This window comes from Diaporthe citri, assembly GCF_014595645.1.
Source record: "Diaporthe citri strain NFHF-8-4 chromosome Unknown scaffold_2, whole genome shotgun sequence".
Taxonomy (NCBI): domain Eukaryota; kingdom Fungi; phylum Ascomycota; class Sordariomycetes; order Diaporthales; family Diaporthaceae; genus Diaporthe; species Diaporthe citri.
In genome coordinates, this window is record NW_025064847.1 from 1,296,711 (window position 1) to 1,317,656 (window position 20,946).

General features: G+C 56.7%; 7 protein-coding genes across 7 annotated transcripts; 2 read left to right on the plus strand and 5 right to left on the minus strand.

The window, feature by feature from the left end:
* Positions 1-945: 945 nt before the first annotated feature.
* On the minus strand, positions 946-2,283 carry INS49_005986 (uncharacterized protein; the record flags this gene model as incomplete). Its single annotated transcript, XM_043166761.1, has 1 exon — positions 946-2,283. The coding sequence occupies one exon, from the start codon at positions 2,281-2,283 to the stop codon at positions 946-948; it is 1,338 nt and encodes a 445-aa protein (XP_043027905.1).
* Positions 2,284-3,867: 1,584 nt separating this feature from the next.
* INS49_005987 (uncharacterized protein) lies at positions 3,868-4,597 on the plus strand (the record flags this gene model as incomplete). The annotated part of the gene is made up of 2 exons (XM_043166762.1): positions 3,868-4,032; positions 4,106-4,597. The coding sequence occupies 2 exons, from the start codon at positions 3,868-3,870 to the stop codon at positions 4,595-4,597; spliced, it is 657 nt and encodes a 218-aa protein (XP_043027906.1).
* Positions 4,598-4,726: 129 nt separating this feature from the next.
* INS49_005988 (uncharacterized protein) lies at positions 4,727-5,746 on the minus strand (the record flags this gene model as incomplete). Its single annotated transcript, XM_043166763.1, has 2 exons — positions 4,727-5,280; positions 5,344-5,746. 2 exons carry the CDS (start codon positions 5,744-5,746, stop codon positions 4,727-4,729), a joined length of 957 nt encoding a protein of 318 aa, XP_043027907.1.
* A 797-nt stretch (positions 5,747-6,543) lies between these two features.
* On the minus strand, positions 6,544-7,954 carry INS49_005989 (uncharacterized protein; the record flags this gene model as incomplete). The annotated part of the gene is made up of 3 exons (XM_043166764.1): positions 6,544-6,705; positions 6,764-7,486; positions 7,544-7,954. 3 exons carry the CDS (start codon positions 7,952-7,954, stop codon positions 6,544-6,546), a joined length of 1,296 nt encoding a protein of 431 aa, XP_043027908.1.
* A 1,877-nt stretch (positions 7,955-9,831) lies between these two features.
* Positions 9,832-12,547, plus strand: INS49_005990 (uncharacterized protein; the record flags this gene model as incomplete). Its single annotated transcript, XM_043166765.1, has 5 exons — positions 9,832-10,227; positions 10,286-10,682; positions 10,737-11,491; positions 11,550-11,997; positions 12,057-12,547. The coding sequence occupies 5 exons, from the start codon at positions 9,832-9,834 to the stop codon at positions 12,545-12,547; spliced, it is 2,487 nt and encodes an 828-aa protein (XP_043027909.1).
* A 1,044-nt stretch (positions 12,548-13,591) lies between these two features.
* On the minus strand, positions 13,592-17,045 carry INS49_005991 (uncharacterized protein; the record flags this gene model as incomplete). Its single annotated transcript, XM_043166766.1, has 6 exons — positions 13,592-14,480; positions 14,559-15,252; positions 15,308-15,659; positions 15,743-15,951; positions 16,010-16,466; positions 16,965-17,045. 6 exons carry the CDS (start codon positions 17,043-17,045, stop codon positions 13,592-13,594), a joined length of 2,682 nt encoding a protein of 893 aa, XP_043027910.1.
* Positions 17,046-18,939: 1,894 nt separating this feature from the next.
* On the minus strand, positions 18,940-20,869 carry INS49_005992 (uncharacterized protein; the record flags this gene model as incomplete). Its single annotated transcript, XM_043166767.1, has 3 exons — positions 18,940-19,805; positions 19,865-20,453; positions 20,519-20,869. 3 exons carry the CDS (start codon positions 20,867-20,869, stop codon positions 18,940-18,942), a joined length of 1,806 nt encoding a protein of 601 aa, XP_043027911.1.
* Between the last annotated feature and the right edge of the window lie 77 nt (positions 20,870-20,946).

Below are 20,946 nucleotides of genomic sequence, written 5' to 3' on the forward strand. Positions count from 1 at the left end.
AGACGGCTATTGAAGATCAGCCCCATTCACAGCTCTCCTGAGAGCCGGCATGCAGACACAACGATGACTACCTAGATATCACAGAGAATGAAGCATGTTTGATGACAGGTGATGCAGTGGAAAAGATTTCAACCTGAGACACAGACCGACACTCATCTCCGTCATTTCCCAAAGGGAATGACACTCTTGCGTTGAGCTCACTTCTGCGTATTGACAGCCTGCCCTTGGTTCCCGTGGGATTACATGGGTAAATTTGACTGCTGAGTGAAATCGGCCCAAGCTCCCAGTCGTGGGGTTCATCTGAGAGAGGCACAATGGAGAGTCGAGACTGCACTTCATAATAAGATCAGAAGTATGCTGGCCTAAAAGACGGAGAGCAGGCAGAAGACATAATCCAGCCGGCCAAGCTGTAGGGCACGGACGGCACACAGGATTAGCCACACAGTCAGTCCTGGGGACTGTACCTTGCCTTCAAATACACTGGGAGATGTGGAAATCAGGAAGGCTTATATGCGGCGTAGCCAGACGAATGCATAACAGGTACTTGTTTTGTGGTTCAGCAGGAGACTGCCCATTCTCCCATCAATTTTGCCCACCCTTGAGAGACAGACAGACTTGCCAGTACAAACTTCGAACTGGATAGCCAAACAGCTTGTACCGTCTTGCGAATGATCAAGAGCTAGCATTCGCCTAATCTACATGGCTCCATCCACCACTGACCATGGGAATATTCCACGAAATGCTATGATGAACTGCCTTCCTCCGTGGTGAATATGCAATTTTCCCAACCAAGCAATATGCCGCACTGCAAATGCCACAAAGATTGATGGCCCGCTGCCATATGTGAGTGAGCACGATGGGCAATGAATCCACACACCGTCCCCTCGCCCAGCCAGCCTCCTCTACCGCCTCATCTGCCTGATCTTGGGGAAGACCAGCGGCAGCTTAAGCCGCGCGATGCTGTCCGTCCTCCCCCTCGGCCTTGACCTTCTTCAACGTGGCGCCGATCTCCATGAAATACTGGTTCATCTGCTTCTGGTCGAGGCCAAGGTCCTCCTTGAGGTCCCACGTGTTGGTCTCGAAGTTGTCGAGGATGCACGCGAACGCGGCGCAGTGCGTCGCGAGCAGGTCCACGTGTTGCTTGCGCATGACGCCGTTATCCGAGAACTTGCGCCGGATGCTCTCCACCACCGGCGGCGGCGCGGGCGCCAGCTCCTCCGTGAGCTTGTCCTTCTTGAGAACTTCCCTGGTGCCGCGGTCCTTGCCCTTCTTGGACGTCAGGTACAGCAGCACCAGGAAGTAGAGGTACCGCAGCACCCGGAGCCGCAGCACCGCGCTCTCGCCCGACCCGATGCGGTTGATCCGGTGCGCGACGAACCGCGACCGCAGCTGGATGTCCTCGTTGTTCTTGACCGCCTCCGCCCAGTCGTTCACCTGTATCAGCTCAAGTATGTCCCTCCCGATGAGGTTCTCCGGCCGGTAGACGTCCTGGATCTCCTCGGCCTCGTAATTGCCCCGCGGTACCGGCTTGGCAGCGTCCATCGCGTTCTGCAGGTCCTCCTTGGTGGCAACGCTCATCGTGACGTCCTTGATGGTCGCCATGAGGGCCTTGTCCGACGCATCGAGCGCTTGTGGTGCGTCGCCGGCCTGGGGCTTTCGTGGGGAGATCGCGTTTTCGGTGATGGCTGCCAGCGCCTTCTTCGCCTTCTTCGTACCGAAAGTCTGGCCAAGATCGGCCTTCAGGTTCATCGTAGTCTGCGACAGGTTAGCTGCGGTGCGCAGAATGTGAGGTAGGGCGAGCCGTACCTGGCTCAGCTTCCGCGACTCCATATCCTCCTGCGGTGCCTGCTGAGCACGGACAGAGCCCCTTATTGACATCTTCTTCGCCTCAACCAGCTGCAATTGACCGCTGGCCGGGTCGAAAAGCCCGACGTAGTGTTTCAGAAGCGGCTGTCCAGCCCCAACGGAGGGCTTGTCCTCCCGGGCTGTGTAGTCGACAGTTCTGTGGCTCGAGGAGTGGAGTAAGAGATCGCCTGCGCCATGTTTGGACTTTTTCGTGGAGCGTCGGGAGTATGTGTTGTACTTGGTATCTTTCGAGATCGAAATGCCCGAGGCGGTGGCTATTACCGGGGGAGAAGCTGGTGTTTGAATGACAGAGCTGACTTTTATGGCCGCACTTTTTGACGGAGATTCCGAAGATTTTGTAGAGACCTTCTTCTTCTTCAGCTTGGTCTCGGCGCCTGCATCGTCTCTGTGCTTCCTCTTCTTGCTGCTATCCGCCATCGTGTAAAAGGTGCGGTCTCCGTAGGGGTTCGACTCTTTGAGGATCGGGTGTGGTATTGGGGAAAGTGTCACGGTTGGAGCAGGCAGAACTTTGAGTCACCCGTGCCCGAAATGGTGGTGGCCGCTGTAACTTCCGGTCGTTTGGTGGAAGCCGGGCTATTCAAAGAAAAGGTACCAGCGAAATCTGGACTTCGGGGACGGAAATCTTTGGGTGGATGCAAGATATCAAAGACAGAGAGGGTCTACCTTTTTTTTTCTGCCGCTTACCACCTTCCTAGCGCGTAAAGCTTGCGACCGGGCCCCACATCCGCACACCTACATCATCGCAAATAATGGTCGCATGCGCACAGCTACCTTTTCGGGCTGAGGCTGCTTGAAATCGAGCAATTGACAGTTAAGCCTGTTTAGATCCAGGCTTTTGCAAATCCGCCACGGGCAGACGAGCGCTGTTGCATGTGGGCGGAAGACCTGTACTAAAGCTTGCGGACGCTACTGGGTTCGTGCTAGACTGGGCGGGCAAACTTGGTTTTTGCAAACGGAGAGGAAACATGCGAGTAATGTGGAGTAGCATCACGAGGCAAGAGAAAGGCAAAAAATGAAGCGAACTTCTTTTTTTCATTGTCGTGTCTCTCTGTCTCGGACTCATGAGTATTTCCATGAGCGTATCAAGCTAGCGAGGTAGTTGGCTTCTGTCCTGCAAACACTGGACCGGTGTCGACCTCCAATTGACGTAGTCAGCTCTCCCAGAGTACATCAAAGGCCAGCCCTCGGGCGTCCTTCAAAAGCCCCTCCAAACTCCAGTCCTCCACAGTAACTTGGGTCCAGGAATCTCAGCAGATCCGATCCTCCCCAACACAGGCGAGTGGTGACTAGGCGGCATGGCTTGAGGCGAGTGATTACTCAATTGCTGGTGATAATCTGGGGTTGTCATGATGGCTCTGTGATGCTCAAGCTGGCGTAAGGTCGAGTGGTGCGAGTTGTTTACTTCCTGTGATGGGGGTCAGTTATCTCATTCACAGCAGCAGCGAGATCCTGTTTGTTTGTCAAGACTTACGATCTAGCCCTCATCTTTCTTCTCTTGCGCTTGAGGCGCCTGACGCGCTTCTTCCTCCACTTGGCTCTCATCGTGAACGATTGGGGCTGTTGGTGGGGTTAGCTTGCTGTTTGCATAGGGTGACGTCTGTAGTAGCAAGCCAGGCGACAGTGCCGCCACAAGAGCGTTGATCAATTGATTGGTTGGAAATCAACTGATCAAATGCTCAAGCAGACGACCGCAATAACCGTGGCCTGTTCGGGGTATAACTTACTTGGTTCTGTCGATGAGGTTGCGTTGGATGGTCGGGAGAGAAAGTTCAAGAGGGGAAAGCTGCGACTCGCCGCTTTTTGAGTTGTGGACTGTCGGAGCCGGGAGCAGCACCGTCACGTGACCAGTTATGTAATACTGCAGGGATCAGCCTTCGAGCTGGCGACGACCACCTTGGACGGCAGTCTGTGGCAGGCTCTGTGCTTGCGAAGTATTCATATTGCTTTCCAGGGGACCTGCTTTCGCGATTGAGACGTTTCACACACAAATCATCACAAATCATGAGTGTGCCGCCTTCAGAGTCCGCGATGCTGCCCCTAGAGCTCACCCTAGTCCTCGCAGCCACGAGAGACATGGGCATTGGCCTGCGAGGGACCCTCCCCTGGACCGGGTTGAAAAAGGAGATGGCCTACTTCGCCAGGGTCACAAAACGACTACCTCCTCCTGTAAGTCGGGAACCTCGCGGGCTGGGCTGTCCGATCACCCTTCTTCCCCGTAATATCACTTATACAGACACAGGGCGAACCCCCTGTCATGAATGCTGTGATCATGGGCCGCAAGACGTGGGAAAGCATACCGCCCAAGTTTAGACCGCTCAAGGGAAGGCTCAACGTCGTGATCAGCCGCTCCTTTGGCTCTTCACCAGAAGAGCCAGCCAGTGTGGAGACGGAACCAGTCAAGGCTTCTTCTCTGGAGCAAGCCATCGCATATGTTCAACGAAAGCCTCAGGGAGCCTTGGGGAGGGTTTTCGTAATAGGCGGTGGCCAGATATACGCTGCGGCACTGGAATTGAAGGAGGCAAAGAGGATCTTGCTGACAAAGGTGATATCCGACTTTGAATGCGATACATCCTTCTTACTGAAACTCAACGATGAGGGCGAGAGTTCTCCGGGTTGGGTGAAGAGGTCGAAGGAGGAACTGGACAGCTGGACTGGAGAGGTGGTTCCTGAAGGTGTTCAGGTGGAAAACGACACGTCTTATGAGTTTCAGATGTGGGAGAGGACGAGTTGATATCGCATGATACCAAAATAATACATAATCCAGCCAACTCCAATGTGCAGCCCTTTTCCCTTTACGCAGTCCACATTTTGTTGATACATACAGATTGACCAGCCCGTGAGGAAGCCTGTAGCTGCAATCTCACTTGAAACGGCTGGTAGGCTTAGCTTTCGTCGACTTGGCCTCCGGCGCAGCGCTCTGGGTGATCTGCTCGAGCGAGGCGGGCTCGTCAACCACCTTCAACTCCGCCGTAGGCTGCGTCTTGAACACGCTGCCCCCATGGTACAGCAGCGCAGGGTCGAGCATCTTGTCCAAGTTCCTCGAGACCGACCTCATCCAGCTGACGATGGCAGCGACATGCCTCATGTCGACGTTCTCGTCGGCCTTGAAGATGTTCCTCCACACCGCCGACGCCATGACGGCGTCGCCCTTGACCAGGCCCTCGTCGTACGCCAGTATCACGCCCCTCCACGTCTGGAACAGGTTCTGCAGGTGCCTCTGGCGGATCATGCGCGACGACATGCCGTGGTTCACCTCCATGACGTCCTCGGCGTTGTGGAAGAAGTGGTTCACCAGCTGGTTCTGCCACGCCTGCCACTGGGTCTTCTCGAGGCATCGTAATCGCACGACTATGAGGTAGAGGTGCAGCATGGTCACTTGCGACCATGTGCTAAATGTCGGGGGGAGACCAAATTCTGTGGGTCACGCTGTTAGCAGCTGCGGGCGCCTGGGGTCGACGGGTCAAGATTTGAGCGTACCATCATGCCAGACGCCCCCTCCAACACCAACCTCCTCCCCGTCCTCTGTCAATGGTACTTCCTCCTTCTTCCTCAACTCCGGTGCGATCTTGTACGTGGCCGGCGCAGCGCACGCCTTGTAGATGCTCTCAGTGGCGCCGAAGATTTGGTAGGGCTGGACCGCTTTCGATGGCAGGATCTTACTCGCGATGCCCAGCAAGGTCTGCGCAACGCCGGGTTGCTTTTCAGGCTGAGGTGAGCCTTGCGAGCGGCTCGATGTGGTCTGGTGGAACTGTCGCGTTGACGTCCTCGCGATCTCCGCGACAGCAGCACGCTGGCCGACGGATGGGCGATTGAGCTCGCGCAAGAGCCGTAGCTGTCGCCGCGCGACGTCGCGACATGGTCTGCAAAGCCGATCTGCCATTCTGCAATTGGACGGGGTGTGAATATGGAGGAGTTCCGGAAGGAGAGGAATTGGCTGCCCCGGCTCTCAGGTCTGGATTATAGATGTCATTGACGCTTAGCGCATCAGCGTCAAAAATATTGCTGCAGCTAATCCTTGTAAACGGGGACTGCCGAGCCGGCTCCGAACCATATGCGAGATATCCGGAGCTCAAATGGTCTGCACAAACTGCTTACCTTGGGACTGCCGTCTTTCTTTGGCAATACAATTGGTCTTGATGTGGGAGATGCGAAATTCTCTCTACGTTCTTTTCTGACATCTTTGTGGAAATGGAACTGAGTTTGAAAGTCCTGATCGACAGCAAAAAACCATGCCACTCCGCCGGCCTTCGCATTGCAAACCCGTCATTACAGATCACTTGGCTCAACGAGGCTTTTGATGATGCGCAAGGTATACAATGGTCGACTTTTGAAATTGACATACTGTATGGTGCTGAATGGCCCAACAAGAGCACCGTAGTAACGAGGGATCCTAGTGATGGTGATATTTCGCCTGAAATCCACTGGAGAACAACTGCTTCTTGCTCTGCGAATTGTGACATGTCCACCGTCCCAACCTTCCACCAGGCCATGTCCTGGGCCTACGAGAGTATTATTGGTAGAACACTGGCCCCAGATCCCTATCGCATGATTCTAGAATGTGAAGCAATGACAGGCGTTCATCGGTTGAGTCCAGTTATCATGATAGCTCAGCTACTGCTATTTGCCACTCCAGCCTATGACCATGCGTGTGACTTGTGTGAGGCGGAGCATCTGCCTTTACCTGTACCGTGAGAAGACCAGGGACGAATTGGTGCCACCAAAGCCGAAAGAGTTGGACATGGCAACATCGACCTGCCTGTCTTGCGACTGGAGAGGTACGAAGTTGAAGTCTGTGCCCACATTCGGGCTGTGCAGGTTCAGTGTTGGAGGAACGGCATTCTGGAAACATGTCAGCGTCATGCATGGTGGCAACAAGGTCTGTGAGGCGTTTTCTTACATCTGTGATTGCAAGCACACAAAACAAAGCCTCGATCGCACCAGCCGCACCAAGCAGGTGGCCGACCGCACCTTTCGTGCTGCTCACGGTGACCTGGCTGTCCTTCTCCACGCCTTCCTCGCCCAGCATCAGGGTACCGATGGCCCTAGCCTCTGCCGCGTCGCCAATGGGGGTGCTCGTCGCATGAGCGTTGATATAGTCGACCTGGCGTGGTTTGACATCTGCGTTCCTCAGGGCCCGTTTCATGGCCAGCAGGGCCCCTGAACCGTCCTCTCGGGGCGCTGTCATGTGGTGCGCGTCGCCACTGCAGCCGTAGCCGGCCAGTTCGGCCAGAATGTTTGCACCTCTGGCCCTGGCGTGCTCAAGCTCTTCCAGAACGAGGACAGCGGCGCCCTCAGCAACGACAAAACCGTCGCGGTCCTTATCGAAGGGGCGGCAGCTGGAGCTGGGATCATGGTTGAAGGCGGTGGATAGGGACCTCGACCTTCCGAAACCAGCGAAGGTCAGGGGGTGTATACAAGACTCCGCACCACCGGCGATCATGACATCCGCATCGCCAAAGGCAATAAAGCGGGAGGCGTCCCCAATGGAGTGGGCGCCGGTGGTACAGGCCGTGGTGGCGGAGTGATTGGGCCCCTGAAAGCCATACTTCATGGAAATGTGGCCGGCGGCGAGATTGATGAGGATCTTGGGGACAAACAACGGAGATACTTTCTTGTAACCCTACCTATAGTCTTAGCTTTTCCCCGGCCCAGTTGAGGTCCAGGAGGCCAGGCTCACATCTTTGTCGAAGGCGACGCTAGTCGAGTACATGTCGTCCAGGTTGCCTATCCCGCTCCCGAGGCACACTCCAGTAGCCTCAAGCTCAGCCTGGCTGGAGGGGTTCCAGCCAGCATGTTCAAGTGCCATGCTCGTAGCAGCGACGGCGTACTGGGCGAATCTGGACATGCGCCTCTGCTCCCCGGCATCGAGCCAGTCCGAGGGGCCCCACCTCCCGTCTGCTTTGCCAGTGCTGCCACTGGGCACGACCCCGGCAACAGAGCTGGGAAGACCTTTCCACTGGGTCTGAGGCTCGACTGCAGAGACATCAACAATGCCAGACTGGCCAGCCAGGAGGCGCTGCCATGTCCTGTGCGCGCCAACCCCCAGAGGGCTGATGGCGCCTAGACCTGTCACGACAACTCGTCGCATGCTTCCATTGCCCAAGCAGAATCTCGTCCTGGCTTGGTGTCTAGAACGTCGAGAGCCCACGGCTTGTGGATCGAAACAGTGGCTGGCAGCAAGTGGGTTTTCGCTTGAGACGAGGAAGCTTGGTTGAGTTCAGACGGGATACCGTGGAGGAATACCAGATGTTTAAGTTCTGGTGAAACTGACAGCTGGAGGTCGCCGAGTTTCCAAGTTGAGACTGGTGCTGGTACTGGTGCTGGTGCTGGCTCGAAGTCAGTTGGCGGTTTAGACGCTCGGTAGATCCGTCCGTACCGGGGCTAGTGCCTCTTTCTCAGAGCGCGCGTGTTTTTGGCAGTATGCTTCCGCAACGGGCAGGCGGTGGGCCTCGCTCGACGTTTGACGTTTCTAAATCTAGACCTGAATAGGCGCGGGCCAAGCCAGGGCCTGGCTGGGGGCGACGGCCCATGACTAGGACCTGGACCCTGACGACGACAAAGACGACGTAAGTCGCTCCAGACTGGGCGCTCCTGCTGGCCCCTGAGTAGTGTGAGGCGAAGGGGCCTCTTTCCCCAGATTTCCCAGGACATGTGTTTCTTCAATCCTGTCGACTACGGTGGATCGTGCTTCTTCTCCGTCTCTTCGAACTCTGCATGGGGGCCATTTGTTTCCTTATCTAGTGAGTCGTTCGTTCATTGAGCAGCCGCCGGGTAAGCAACGACTCAGCCGTGCCTTCTTCCTCAACCACTTGGCCTTCCTCCGCATCCTCTCGCGAAGCAGGATTGAAGTTGCTACACGAATCCCAACCACGGTAGAAGTCGACAACCTTTGGCAGTCGATTACTTCTGTTTCACTTGCACCGCATTTGGCAGCACGCAATCTATCTCAAAAAGCATCAAATTGAACAGAGGCAGCATCTTCCCGCCCTCGTCGTGGTTGCGCATGAGCGAGACCTGGGCCTATCGCAAGGGTGCATTCAGACTTCAGACAAGGACCATCGCGACTACACCGGCCTCTTGCAGCGTTGTATTGCTTCCCGAGCTGTTGGAACGACGAACCATCCAATATTTCGTGCAGTATTAGGCCTGCAGCACAGCGCAAACACTCGGAACCCCCAGTTTATGCAATCTGTGCTTGCCGCAAGTCAGTTTCAGCCTGCCCAGATTCTGTTTCTGGCCCCTTATCGGACGGCTTCCACAAGTTCTGCGGCTGTCCCATCCCAAAGCTTAGCGACAGGGAAACACCACCACCACAATCTGGAATTCTTGCCTTTGCATGAATCTACTAGCCGGCTCTCGATCGGCAGTGTGGTTTCCCATAAGCCCGCGCACCTCTGCACGGCAAGCTCACTCTCAACCACACTCTCTGTCCTCCCACAACCCGCATCTTGAGGTCCAACGCTAGGTTTCAGCATCCCGTTCCTCCATCTACCACCATCCATCCTGGAGATCACGCGTGGCAACCTTCGACTGACAGGCCTCCCCGGTTTTGCGATCTGCCGCCGCTGTCCAAGCATTCCCGGCGCTGTGGCTCCTGAGATACTGGTCACAGGCCAGGACATCGGTTGAAGGCCCGGAATACAAGCTTCCTTGTGCGGACGGCGAATCCCATCGCAGTTGCTTATCTGACGCTTCTTTTGGCGTTCTCGCGTGACGCTTCATGTCCGTCTGGGATCGACTGAGTTTGGGATCGACAGAGCGCTGGCTCTGAGCCGCACGTGGTACCGAGCCCGTCACGGCCGCAGTCGTCTGTTGGACAACCAGACAGCCCCTATATAGCACCCACCCCTCTCTCGCATCTACCCCTGAGCTCAATCACTTTGCCTCGTTCTCCCTGTTATCGGTCCGTACAACATGGGCCAGCCATATAGTGACAAGCCGTCTGGTACGGCATCGAAGTCCGATATGGCGGGAAGCGACAGCAACTCGAGCTCAAAGGTCGATGTGGTGGAGGTCAGTGGAAGGGAGGTGGAGGCATCAGGGTCGACATTCGACACCCCTCTGGGTCGTCGGATGAGTCCTGTCGATGACCTCAAGCACCGCCTCTCGCTATGGGGTGAGTCTAACCTCCAACCAGATGACAGTGATGAAGAAGGATCAGAATACGAACTTCTCTTAGATCCCAATCTGCCCGAGGAGTATACACGGCCGGCCCTGGGACCTCCCCGTAGCTCATCAGCCTCGACATATTCCGACGAGGAGAAGATTATGACTATCAACAAGGAGGGAGAGGAGGACTCGCCCTACCCCGAAGTCAGGGCTGCCGTCCGGAATTATGATGTCGACGCACCGTGCAACACGGTGAGTGCAACAAGTCTCGACAACGATACACGTATTTTTTTTTAACCACAAATAACAGGTTCGTGCTTGGACCATAGGACTGGTTCTTGTCGTCGTTGGCGCCTCCATGAATACCTTGTTCTCTCTCCGAAATCCAGCCATTGGCCTTGGTGCATTGATTGCTCAGATCATTGCCTGGCCTATGGGCCACGGTTGGGCCAAGGTCATGCCTACCCGGCAGTTCAACACATTTGGGCTTCGGTGGTCGCTGAATCCTGGACCTTTCAACATCAAGGAGCACTCCATCATCGTTGTGATGGCCAGTGTATCATTTTCTGTTGCTTATGCCACTGATATTATCCTGGCTCAGAAAGTGTTTTACAAGCAGGATTTTGGAATACCTTTCCAGCTAATGCTGACCATATCAACTCAGTCACTTGGTTATGGCATCGCTGGTATTATGAGGAAGTTCCTCGGTAAGCATGGCCGGCGTGCAGATGTTTATTCACACAAAACTAATGAGGACATAGTCTACCCTGCGGCCATGATCTGGCCTGGAAACCTGGTCTCCGTGACACTGATGAATGCCATGTACGAGGGCAACGAGAACCCGGATCCCACCGTGCTTGGTGGTAAAATGCCTCGTTACAGGTGGTTCGGACTCATTACTCTCGGTGCCTTCGTCTACTACTTCATTCCTGGCTACCTGGCCCAGTTCTTGAGCACCTTTGCCTTCGCCACTTGGATTGCTCCGCAGAACCCAGTCGTCAACCAGCTGTTTGGCTATACAACTGGCTTGTCCCTGGTTCCCATCACCTTCGACTGGTCGCAGATCGCGGGTTTTGTTGGCTCGCCTCTGATTCCACCTTTCCATGCCATTGCGAACACCCTTATTGGAGTCTTCACTTTCTTCATCATTGGAGCGTCAGTCTTCCACTACTCTGGTGTCTGGTTCGCCGAGTTCTTGCCCATGAGCGACTCTAGCACATACGACAACACGGGTTCGACCTACAACGTGTCGCGGATCTTGACGCCCGAGTTCACCCTGAACGAACAAGCTTACAGGGAGTACTCGCCTCTCTTCATCAGCACGACTTTCGCCATGTCCTACGGCCTGTCGTTTGCTGCTATTGCTTCCCTCATCGTGTACACGTATCTGCACCACGGCAAGATGATCTGGGCTCAGTGGAAGAACTCAAAGACCGAGGAGGACGACATCCACATGAAGCTGATGAGGAAGTACCCCGAGGCTCCGACCTGGTGGTACATGAGCTTGTTCGCTCTGGTGAGTTTGCCCTGATCTGACGCCAATGTCGCATCTCACTCTAACGAATGTGTCTCAGATGCTTGGCATCGGCTTCATCGCCGTGCTCGCATTCCCCACCAATCTGACGTGGTGGGCGTTCTTGCTGTCCGTAGCAATCTCGTTCTGCTTCTCGCTACCGATTGGAATCATCCAAGCCATCACCAATAACCAAATCGGCCTCAACGTCCTGACCGAATTTGTGTTTGGCTACATCCAGCCCGGGCGGCCTCTCGCTCTCATGATCTTCAAGACATTTGGGTATATCACCATGAGCCAGGCCCTCAGCTTCGTGGGGGATCTCAAATTTGGACACTACATGAAGATCCCGCCACGGACTATGTTCATGTCTCAGGTGGTCGCAACGACGTTCTCATGCTTCATCCAGATCGCCGTCCTCAACTCTGCACTGGCGGCCATCCCAGAGGTTTGCACAACGACTCAGCGCGAGCATTTCACCTGCCCAGGTGGTAAAGTCTTCTTCTCGGGTAAGATACATACCTACGTCAACCCAACCAGAGACACGTGATGCTAACCGTTTGTCCAGCCTCCGTCATCTGGGGTCTCATTGGGCCGGCCCGCATGTTCTCGCCCGGCCAGATCTACTCAGGTCTCTTCATCTTCTTCGGCATCGGCGCCGTCGTGCCCGTCATCATCTACTTTGCCGCCAAGAAATGGCCCAAGTCGCCTGTCAAGTACCTGATGGCTCCGCTCATTTTCGGCGGCGCGGGTTCCATCCCGCCGGCCACACCACTCAACTACCTGACCTGGGGCATTGTGGGCTTCGTGTTCCAGTACTACATCCGCAAGCGCTATTTCGCCTGGTGGAGCCGCCTCAACTTCCTGACGTCTTCTGGTCTCGACCTCGGCCTTGCCCTCAGCACCCTCACCATCTTCTTCGCCTTCACTCTGAATAGCATTGACCCTCCCAGCTGGTGGGGCAACAACGTTATCACCACCACCATGGACTTCCAGGACACGGCCATCCAGACAGTGCTCCCTCAAGGACAAACCTTTGGGCCGGCGAAGTGGACATGATACATGTCTAGATAGAGTAAGAGTGTATATCATTTTGGTCCACATGGTCCCTCGCGGGAGCGGGAAGGAGTTGGGGTTAATGGTTTGGTTACAAGGCATGTATGGGAGGTAGTTTACGGTGTTTGGTTGGGTTTAATGGAATTGTTGTTCAAGTCTTATCCTCTCTGTGAGCTCAGTACTGAGAAACATCCTGGTCCACTGTGTGCGTTCTCTGAGAAGCAAGTTGATTGCAGCCCGTCAAGTTCATCCAGGCATGACTGTGTATAATCTAGGCCGGGGTGGGCAGTACAGCCACTCAGGCTCCGCGCTATGCTTTAAGATAACCTGCCGCAAGGGCCAACTCGACAAGCCCGCCTGCAGTTTATATGGCCAATCTGTGCCACCCATTCTATCCAAACTCGTGCGATAAGGTCCAGTACCAGTGAGTTTCGAAGCACTTGTGGTGTAAGTAAACACGGCTGCGTACCGCGAACGTCGACCTCGTGGCGAGTAACGATCTCCGTAGTAGTGTTTGGTACGGACTCGCGGAGGCTCCGGGTTCAAATGCCCCCGCCGACAATATTGGGATCCAGCCTGTGCTCATATTTTTTAATTTTTTTTTTCTCTCTCTCTCTTTCCAGCTGTCGGTCGCTCATAGTCTTGTTCGATTGCTCCTCTTCTGGCCTTTATCTTTTCGTTAAGCACATTCTCACTGAGAAAGAAATCGGTAGGATTCCAGTACAGATTATACTACCACCATCGCCTTCCCCGTGTGCGTTCCCCACCTGGCTTCCATCCCTCCTTCACCTGCGCCAACCAAAGACTTTTTGCCCCTCCCTCCAAAGAACTTGAACTCGGCTAGCACCAACGCCATGCTGCGTTTCTTCTTTTTACCAATGACGTAAATACATACATACACATTCACACATACATACCATACTCGCTAGATCACCAAAGCTAAAAGGACATGGTCATGCCCATCATCCATCACTGCATTCCAACCCTCAGCCCACTGGAATCCACGGTGTTTTTTTTTACCGCAACACACCACGACCCCCCACGTAGTTACTCCGCAAACCGTATCATCGGGTAAAGCGGCACGTTCACCCCCCCGCCAGCCTGCTGCGTGCCCGGCAGCGGCGGTGTCGCGAACGCGGACCCCGGGCCGCCACCGCCGCCGCTGGGACCCGAGACGTCAAAGCCGCCCATAGCCGGATCTCCGAACAGGGCCGGGTCGGCCAGCTGCTGCTGCTGGTGCTGCTGGTGCTGCTGGGATGGCGCGCCGGCGGACGATGGCGGCTGCGGTTGCGCTGGTGGCGGCTGCGGCGTGGCGGCCCAGTTCTCCCACAGCGTGTCGAAGTGGAACCATTCCGCATCGATTAATGGGTCTCCACCGGTGGAGGAGGTCGTCGGCGTCAGCGCGGTGGGCATCATCCCCGGGGACGGTGAGGGCCCGCACGTCGGCGGGTTGTTGGTGTTGGCCGAGTCGCGTCTGTGGAGGCCGGGGGCCTGCGGCGCCTGCGGCTGGTGGTGGTGGTGAGGTGGCATGGAGAGGGACGGGTCGAAGGTGCTGCTGCTGCTGGAGGCGGGCGCCGGGGCGCTGGTGGGCGCGTGGTGCTGGGCCGCCGCCGTGGTGGGCGTCGAGTGCGAGAGGAAGAAGTTGGCCATGGGGTCCGGGGTGCTGACGAGCGTGCCACCGCTGGCTGCGCCGCCCGAGGGCGTGTTCGGTATGGAGGAGGGGTCGCGCAGGGACGAGGAGGCCGGGGCGCGGGAGACGATGACGTTGTGGAAGGTGGTCATGATGTAGACGAGCCTGCTGGCCTGGGGGTCCGTCTTGGCGCAGTAGGTCATGATGGAGAGGGCCTGTTGGTAGGTCTCGCCGTACGAGGGGTTCTTGTGGAGGGAGGCGAACTCGTTGCTCTGCACCACCAGGGCTGCGGCGAAGAGGAAGTGGCTGCTTCGTGGTCAGGGCCTGTAGATCGCGGCAAGGTGTCGCGATATCGACTACGAGACTTAGGGGCACACCACTTACATTATAAACGGGTCGCGCTGTGGCAGGTAGCTTCCCTCGTGGCCCATCTGCACCAGGGACACGGTGTGGTATGCCGCGTCGACGCAGGCCTCGGAGAATTTCTCCATCTTCGAGCCAGGCCGGATCGCCGCCCGTGGGACCCCGAGCCTCTCCTGCTGCATCCTGTTCATCAGAAAGAGAAAGAACGGCCTGGTCAGGAGGATGACCGCGTGACAGTAGAGCAGGTTGACGTGGATGACCGCCATGCCGCGGGCCGGGTCGATGCCCGTGTTCATGGCTTGTCGCCAGTGCAGGCCGGCGTGGTACTTCTGCGGGCCGCCCTTGCACTGCTCTGAGATCTCCTGGGCGAGCTTCGTCGATATCTTGCGCTGGGCGTAGATCTTCTTCAGTATAATGCCGATCACCTGGCAGCTCCGCACGGCGGCATTCAGGCCGCTCGACGAAGACGGATCTGTATTCGTGTCGGCGAGGTATTTCTCCTGTCCAAGGTATCTCCCAGGGGTGACAAGCGCCTCTGCTGAGCAGTCCTCTTCCGATATCGACGTTGGTCGTCCCAGTGCGGCTGCAAGGAAACGATCCAGGACGTAAAGGCTCCTCCACACATTCCTCCTCACAATTCGATCCGGGACCGGAAATATGACCATCGTCTCCTGCCTGTGAAGCCCAAGGGCGAAACCAGACCTCACCGCCATGCCTTGTAAATAATTAGCATTGGAAAAGAAATTCCCATGTGATCTCGAGTATCTTACCATGGTAAGCATATGCAGCATTGCGTTTTGTTCTCGCCAGCTTGAACAGCGACATGAGCAGGAGCGCCTGAACGCTCCAGAAATCGGCATCCTCGAATCCAGACGTCGGGTCACACAGGCACTTGGCGTTCAAGAAGAACATCTCGGCACGGTCCGCGGTGCTCATCTGCAAGTTCTTGATGACGCTATCGTCATGGCTGCCGGGGGCCGGCGTGGCGAGCACAAGGCCGATGGCAAAGACGAGGTAGAGCAGGCACAGGAACGTGGGCTCAGCTGCCAGCGGGTTTTGGTAGCAGACCTCGAGCCGCTGGTTGAAGATTTTCCTGTCGAAGACCTCGATCAGGCCGTTGGTCTGCTGAAGATTAGCATTCGTCCACCTCGGTTTTCAGCGGCTGAGGGTCGGGGAGAAATTAAGATAACTCAAGTGAGACTCACGTTGGTGAGGTATGACCTAATAAGAACATCTGCCGTTCTCCGGTCTGGCAGCAAAAGCGACGTGCGATAGTCCGGCGGGAGACTTGTCGTCAGCTCCATCAGCCGGTGGCGGCTGGGGTCCATTGTGAACTGTGAGGGCCCATCTACACTCTCGACTATCATGCGGATGAACTGCAGGTAGGAGAGTGTAGCAGAATCACCCAGGTATACTATTACCCGCCGTCAGCGAGACAGACTCGTGTGGGGAAGAAGTGGTGTTTTACGTACAAAGCCTCCCTGTGGGATCCTGAAGCATGCGTGTCTCGGTGTACACCTCGGCAACCTCGTCGGCACCGCTCACGGTGCTCTGTCTCGACTGGACCTCGGGTTCAGGCTCGGCCTCTGCCTCGCCATCCCGGCCGGGCTGGCCTGATAATGGGGGCGCAGGTATCGGCGTCGGGAGGCCCAGCAGCCTCGACGGCTCGGTCGCGTCCACGGTCTGCTGCGAGGAGGGGCCCGTCCGCACGTCGCCGCCGCCGAACCTCGCCCTCTTGGGGTCTGAACCCTCGTCCGACCCCATGGTGTCTGGCGTCGACTTCCTACGTTTGTTCGGGGACGAGCCCGACACCACGATCTCGCCCTGACCGCCATGGTGCGGCGTCGAGTGGCCATGCCCATGGCCTGAGAGGTAGTCGCAGACCAGGTTCCGCTTCGTGCAGGTGTTGCACGGCTTCAGCCCATTGCACTTTTTTATTTTACGTCGACTGTTAGCATTGACACTTATAGATATATATATATATATGTGTGTGTGTGTGTGTACGTATATATATATATATGTATGTATTCAGTTGATATACCCTGTCATGGGCCGGGAAACAATGCGTAGGGTCTAGCAGGGGCGTGATGTATTGCAGATCCGCGGCACGCGGGCATGCCTGCTCCCACGGCGAGTAGACGCAGGGAGCAAGCCCGGCTCTGGAGCGTCTTACAGCATGGGGACTGGCCCTGACGACACCGCAGGGTTGATGGAGAGGAGAGAGGCATTCTCATGGTGTCGGGGCGGGACACATCCATGCAGAGAAGAGACAAGACGAACGCATCAAGGGAGCTGATGTTCATGCACAGATGGTAGGAGAGAGATAGAGATAGACAGAGAGGCCGGGACCGCAAAACAGGTAGGTGATTGGCTCTAGATGCTAACATGATATAGCGAAGCGGACAAGACGAGGAAAGGCAGGCTCACCTTTTGCTTCCGGCGCTTGCAAGACTCGCAGGCCTGGGCGGTACGTATCCTCTTGTCATCAGGGACCTTGGGCCTTGTCATGGCGATAGGCTGGAGGCCACAGGCAGGGGGACTAAGGAGGGTACGGAGAACAGCGGGGACGAGAAGGGGGCTGCCGACGGGGGGAGAACAGGGTTCGGTGCCGCCATGGGCGGCCCGACGCCGGCTTTTCGGAAAGGGCTACCCCGGGGGCGAAGGTCAGGAGAGGAAGGTCAGGCCACCGGCGGGCGTAAGTGGACGGGATTATTAAGGTGGATCCGGGCAAATTCCCGGGGGTCTCGGCCTCGGAAGGGGTGGCGCGTGTCTCGTTCTCGGTGGGAGAGGGAGTCTGTCTGCCCGGCGGTGGGTGCTGCTGCTGCTAGCCTGCTGATGGAAGTGCCGGAATGGTCGGCTAAGGCCCCCCAGTGTGTGAGAGTCTCTCTTCCGCGTCAAGGCCGGTGTCGACAGGTGGGCAGGAAGCTATGTATTGCTATTCGGCTACGTCCCTTGACGGATAGAGGACAAGCAGCCAGTGTGTTGCGGTCTGGCTGGCCTGGCTGGCTGGCCTGGCTGGCTTGCCTCGCTGTCTGCCGTTGTGCTTGCTGCGGTTCGTTGTCTCAAATCCACAGGAGTGGGGTCGGCCTAGTGAGAGACCGTACTGTAGTTCAGTATGATTCGGCTTATCGACGAGGGACGGGACGGCTTCCAGGGAAACTGAGTTTTCGAACCGACCGACGAATGCGGTGAGCGCGGGTGAGAGGCTGGCTGGTGCGCGTGGCACGAGAAAGTGAGGAAGCAATTGCCGTTGGGCGAGGCGAGGCCCATCGGAAGAGGGGCAGATCCGCCGTGCAGGTATGGTTATGGTATTGTATGTATAGGGTGAGCTGAGAGTATAAATTGGGTTTCCCGGGAGAAGGCTGGGGGCCTGGCCTGGGGCTGGAATGGAACGTCCTGTCCTGTGCCCGAGCGCGGTGTGCTGCGTGATTGATCGATTGTTAGCTGGTTGATTGGTTTTGGTTTGGTTTGGTTTGGTTTGGTTTGATTTGATTTGATTGATTGATTGTTCGTGCGTTAGGCTCGAGTTGACGGGCGGGAGCAACAAGATGGCTCCTTCCTTCCAACCAACCAACTCTCTCAGCTGGGCCTTTGTTGCTACGCACGCACACACACTTGACTCTGGCCTCGAGTCTGGCAACCTCCAGCTCTGGACAGGAGAAGCTAGCATAGCACCAACAGTCGTCGCGTCCACGCTGCTCTCATTTCCCCTATTTGCTGGGCAAAGAGGCCCAAGGCACAAGACAACCAACGGGGTCGCGGATGCCCGGAAGCTTCCTGTTGCATTCCTCTGTTGACAGCTGACTCGCAGCTCGCTGAGGAATGCTACCCTCTAACCAACCCGACGTGCCCGATGGCCCAGGGGGGTTCGGTTTCGACGTTGCCTGCCCCTGCCAGCCTGCCACAGTCTGCCAGCGCGGGCGTCGACGGCCCATCTCGATCAAAGGGCCGCCGTGTCCTTACAGATTGTGATGTGGCCGGCTTGCCGATCTCGCTGGCATGCGGTCTAGACAGCGCGCACAGAGAGTTCAGGACTAGTATTTTAGTTACATTACTAACTAGGTATGCTTACGTAGCAAGCCATCGTGAGGAAAAAAGACGTCCGCGTAGCGTGTTACGTCGACAGCTGCCTGGGGTCTCCCAACATCATATGAAAAAAAATCGTGGTGCTGCCGTGCTGTCTGTGCTGGGCGCAGTTCCCGGTGGACGATCCAGTTTCGGTCCCCCATCGGATATGACACCTGGCTCCAAGGATCTATTTACACGGCTACAAACACGCCCTGACCGTCTCTAAACATCGCTGTGTGTGTGAATTAAATAAAAGGCAGGATCAGACCGGAACCCAATATTACATCTATATGTATAGCTCGCTGCAGCCCTCAGCCAAGGACTCGCTGTTAACTCAGACGGTGATCGAGTACGGCGCGATCCGCGGGTCAAGCGCCTGCCACACGAAAGGCATGCCCTGGCTCAACCCCTGGGCATCGAACCCTCGCGCGGCGACGCGGTCGCTGAACGCCTCCATGGCGCCCTTGAACACGCCCGCCGCCTGCTCTGTCGTCGGGTTCATCTTGGCAAGCATCTCCGGGTCGTCAAACATGTGCAAGAGGCTGCGGTTCGTGTTCTCCAGCAGCGGCCGCGCGAACAGGCCGGCGAAGCTGAGCTGCGTGATGACCTGGCTGAAGGGCGGCAGGAAGGCGGCCACGTCCGGGTTACCACCTTTCGTGGTCGGCACGGAGGAGTAGAGCGCGGGCGGGTGGAAAGGGAGCGTCGAGGACAGGGACAGCAGCTCGTTGGTGTTGACCGCGTGGTGCGCCGTCGAGCCGAGGTGGGCCACGTGCGTGAGGATGTCGATGACGGTCTCCCTGGTTACGATGGTCGAGGGGAAGTCGTGCGCCTTGGCCGGCCCGTTGGCCTCCTTTGCCCACGTCTGGAGCTCGACGTCGGCTTTGACGTCGGCGTCGGACGCGTAGTATGACCCTACGAAGGACGTCATGAATGTCCTGATCGCGTCATATATCACGGAGCCGTCCTCGTAGAATGGGAAGTGGGCAAGTGCGGGGCCGGACTTGGAGTTGATGAGACCCCTTTTCTCCAGGTCGGTCTTGAAGTAGTTGGCCTGGAAGGCACCGTGGCCACCGTTGTAAAGGCCAGTGGTATAGTTCTGCGCCGCCGCGCCTGTGAAGCCAAAGACCTGGTCCACCGCACCGCCGGGTTCGAACAGGATGGACGCCGCGAGCGGCTGAATACCAAAAGCCTGGGCCGTGACTATGATTACAACAGGTCAGTACAAGAGCCCAAACGCGTATTTCATGGGTCATACTCACGGCGATCAAGTAATGCGTAGACAGGATGCTCCACACTCAACGATCTGATGGCCGCAAGCCAGGTGATCTGCAGGGGATGGTGGGTGGCAGCAAGGTGGTTCCACTGAGCGAACCAGAAGTCGTTCGCGTTGTACATGATCTTTGCCAGGAGCCAGTCGGCGGCGTCATCTTCAGGCGTGTAGATGGTGCTCTGCCCGACACCGGTCCGGATGGCCAGGGGCAGGAAATCCCCCGAGGCTTTGTCGATGAAAAACAAGGCGTCGCAAGCCGCCGCGAACCTCTCAGTTCGGGGGAGGTTTGCCTGGTCCGAGTGGTCCGCGTAGAAGAGACGGCCTTCTAGGAAGAGAGCCCACAGGGGCGAGCCGGCAACTTTGAGCGTCACCGATTCGTCGACCCAGAATGGGATCCAGTCGGTTCCTGGGGTGAGCCGCCTGAGAGCGTACGGGCTGGTCGATAGTCGTTCCATCGAGAAGAGCAAGTCCTGGGTGTAGTTGGTGAGGACACCTGGCACGGGACCCTTTGGCAGTGTGTTGGTCCACTCGCCATCGTACAGCAGCTCATAGTCCTCGACAGTTCTCAAGCCATTGAACTAATACGGGCAGGTCAGTTGAAAAGGCCCCCAACGACAAGGCCGGGCGACGATTGCATGCATACCTTTCCAGCTGCGTTTGCAGCAGTTGCCGCTGCGGCGTCCTTTCCCACAAAGGCTTCTTGAGGTGTAAGATCGGCCTGAAGAGATGCCAGGTCTGCCGCGCCCTTTGCAGCCCCGAGCTCCCCAGAGGGATAGTAAGGCCCGCCAGCTACGGGTGGCCCATACTCGTACCCGGCTCGCGTCGCGTCGAGCTCTGCTGATCTCGCTGCTGGGTCACTTGAGTCCTGCGGCAGCGAGTACTTGACAACGGACGACTCGTTCCTCCTGGCTTTGCCAATTGATATCACAGCGCCAGCAGCACTCTGCACGAAGAGCAGCGCAACTGCACTCGCCAATGGCTGTGAGAAGTGCATGTTTAAACGAATGCAGCCAGTGTCTCAGGGCTGGGGACGAGTGAAAGAGAAGGTCAGCACTGCTGAATCCTTCCTGG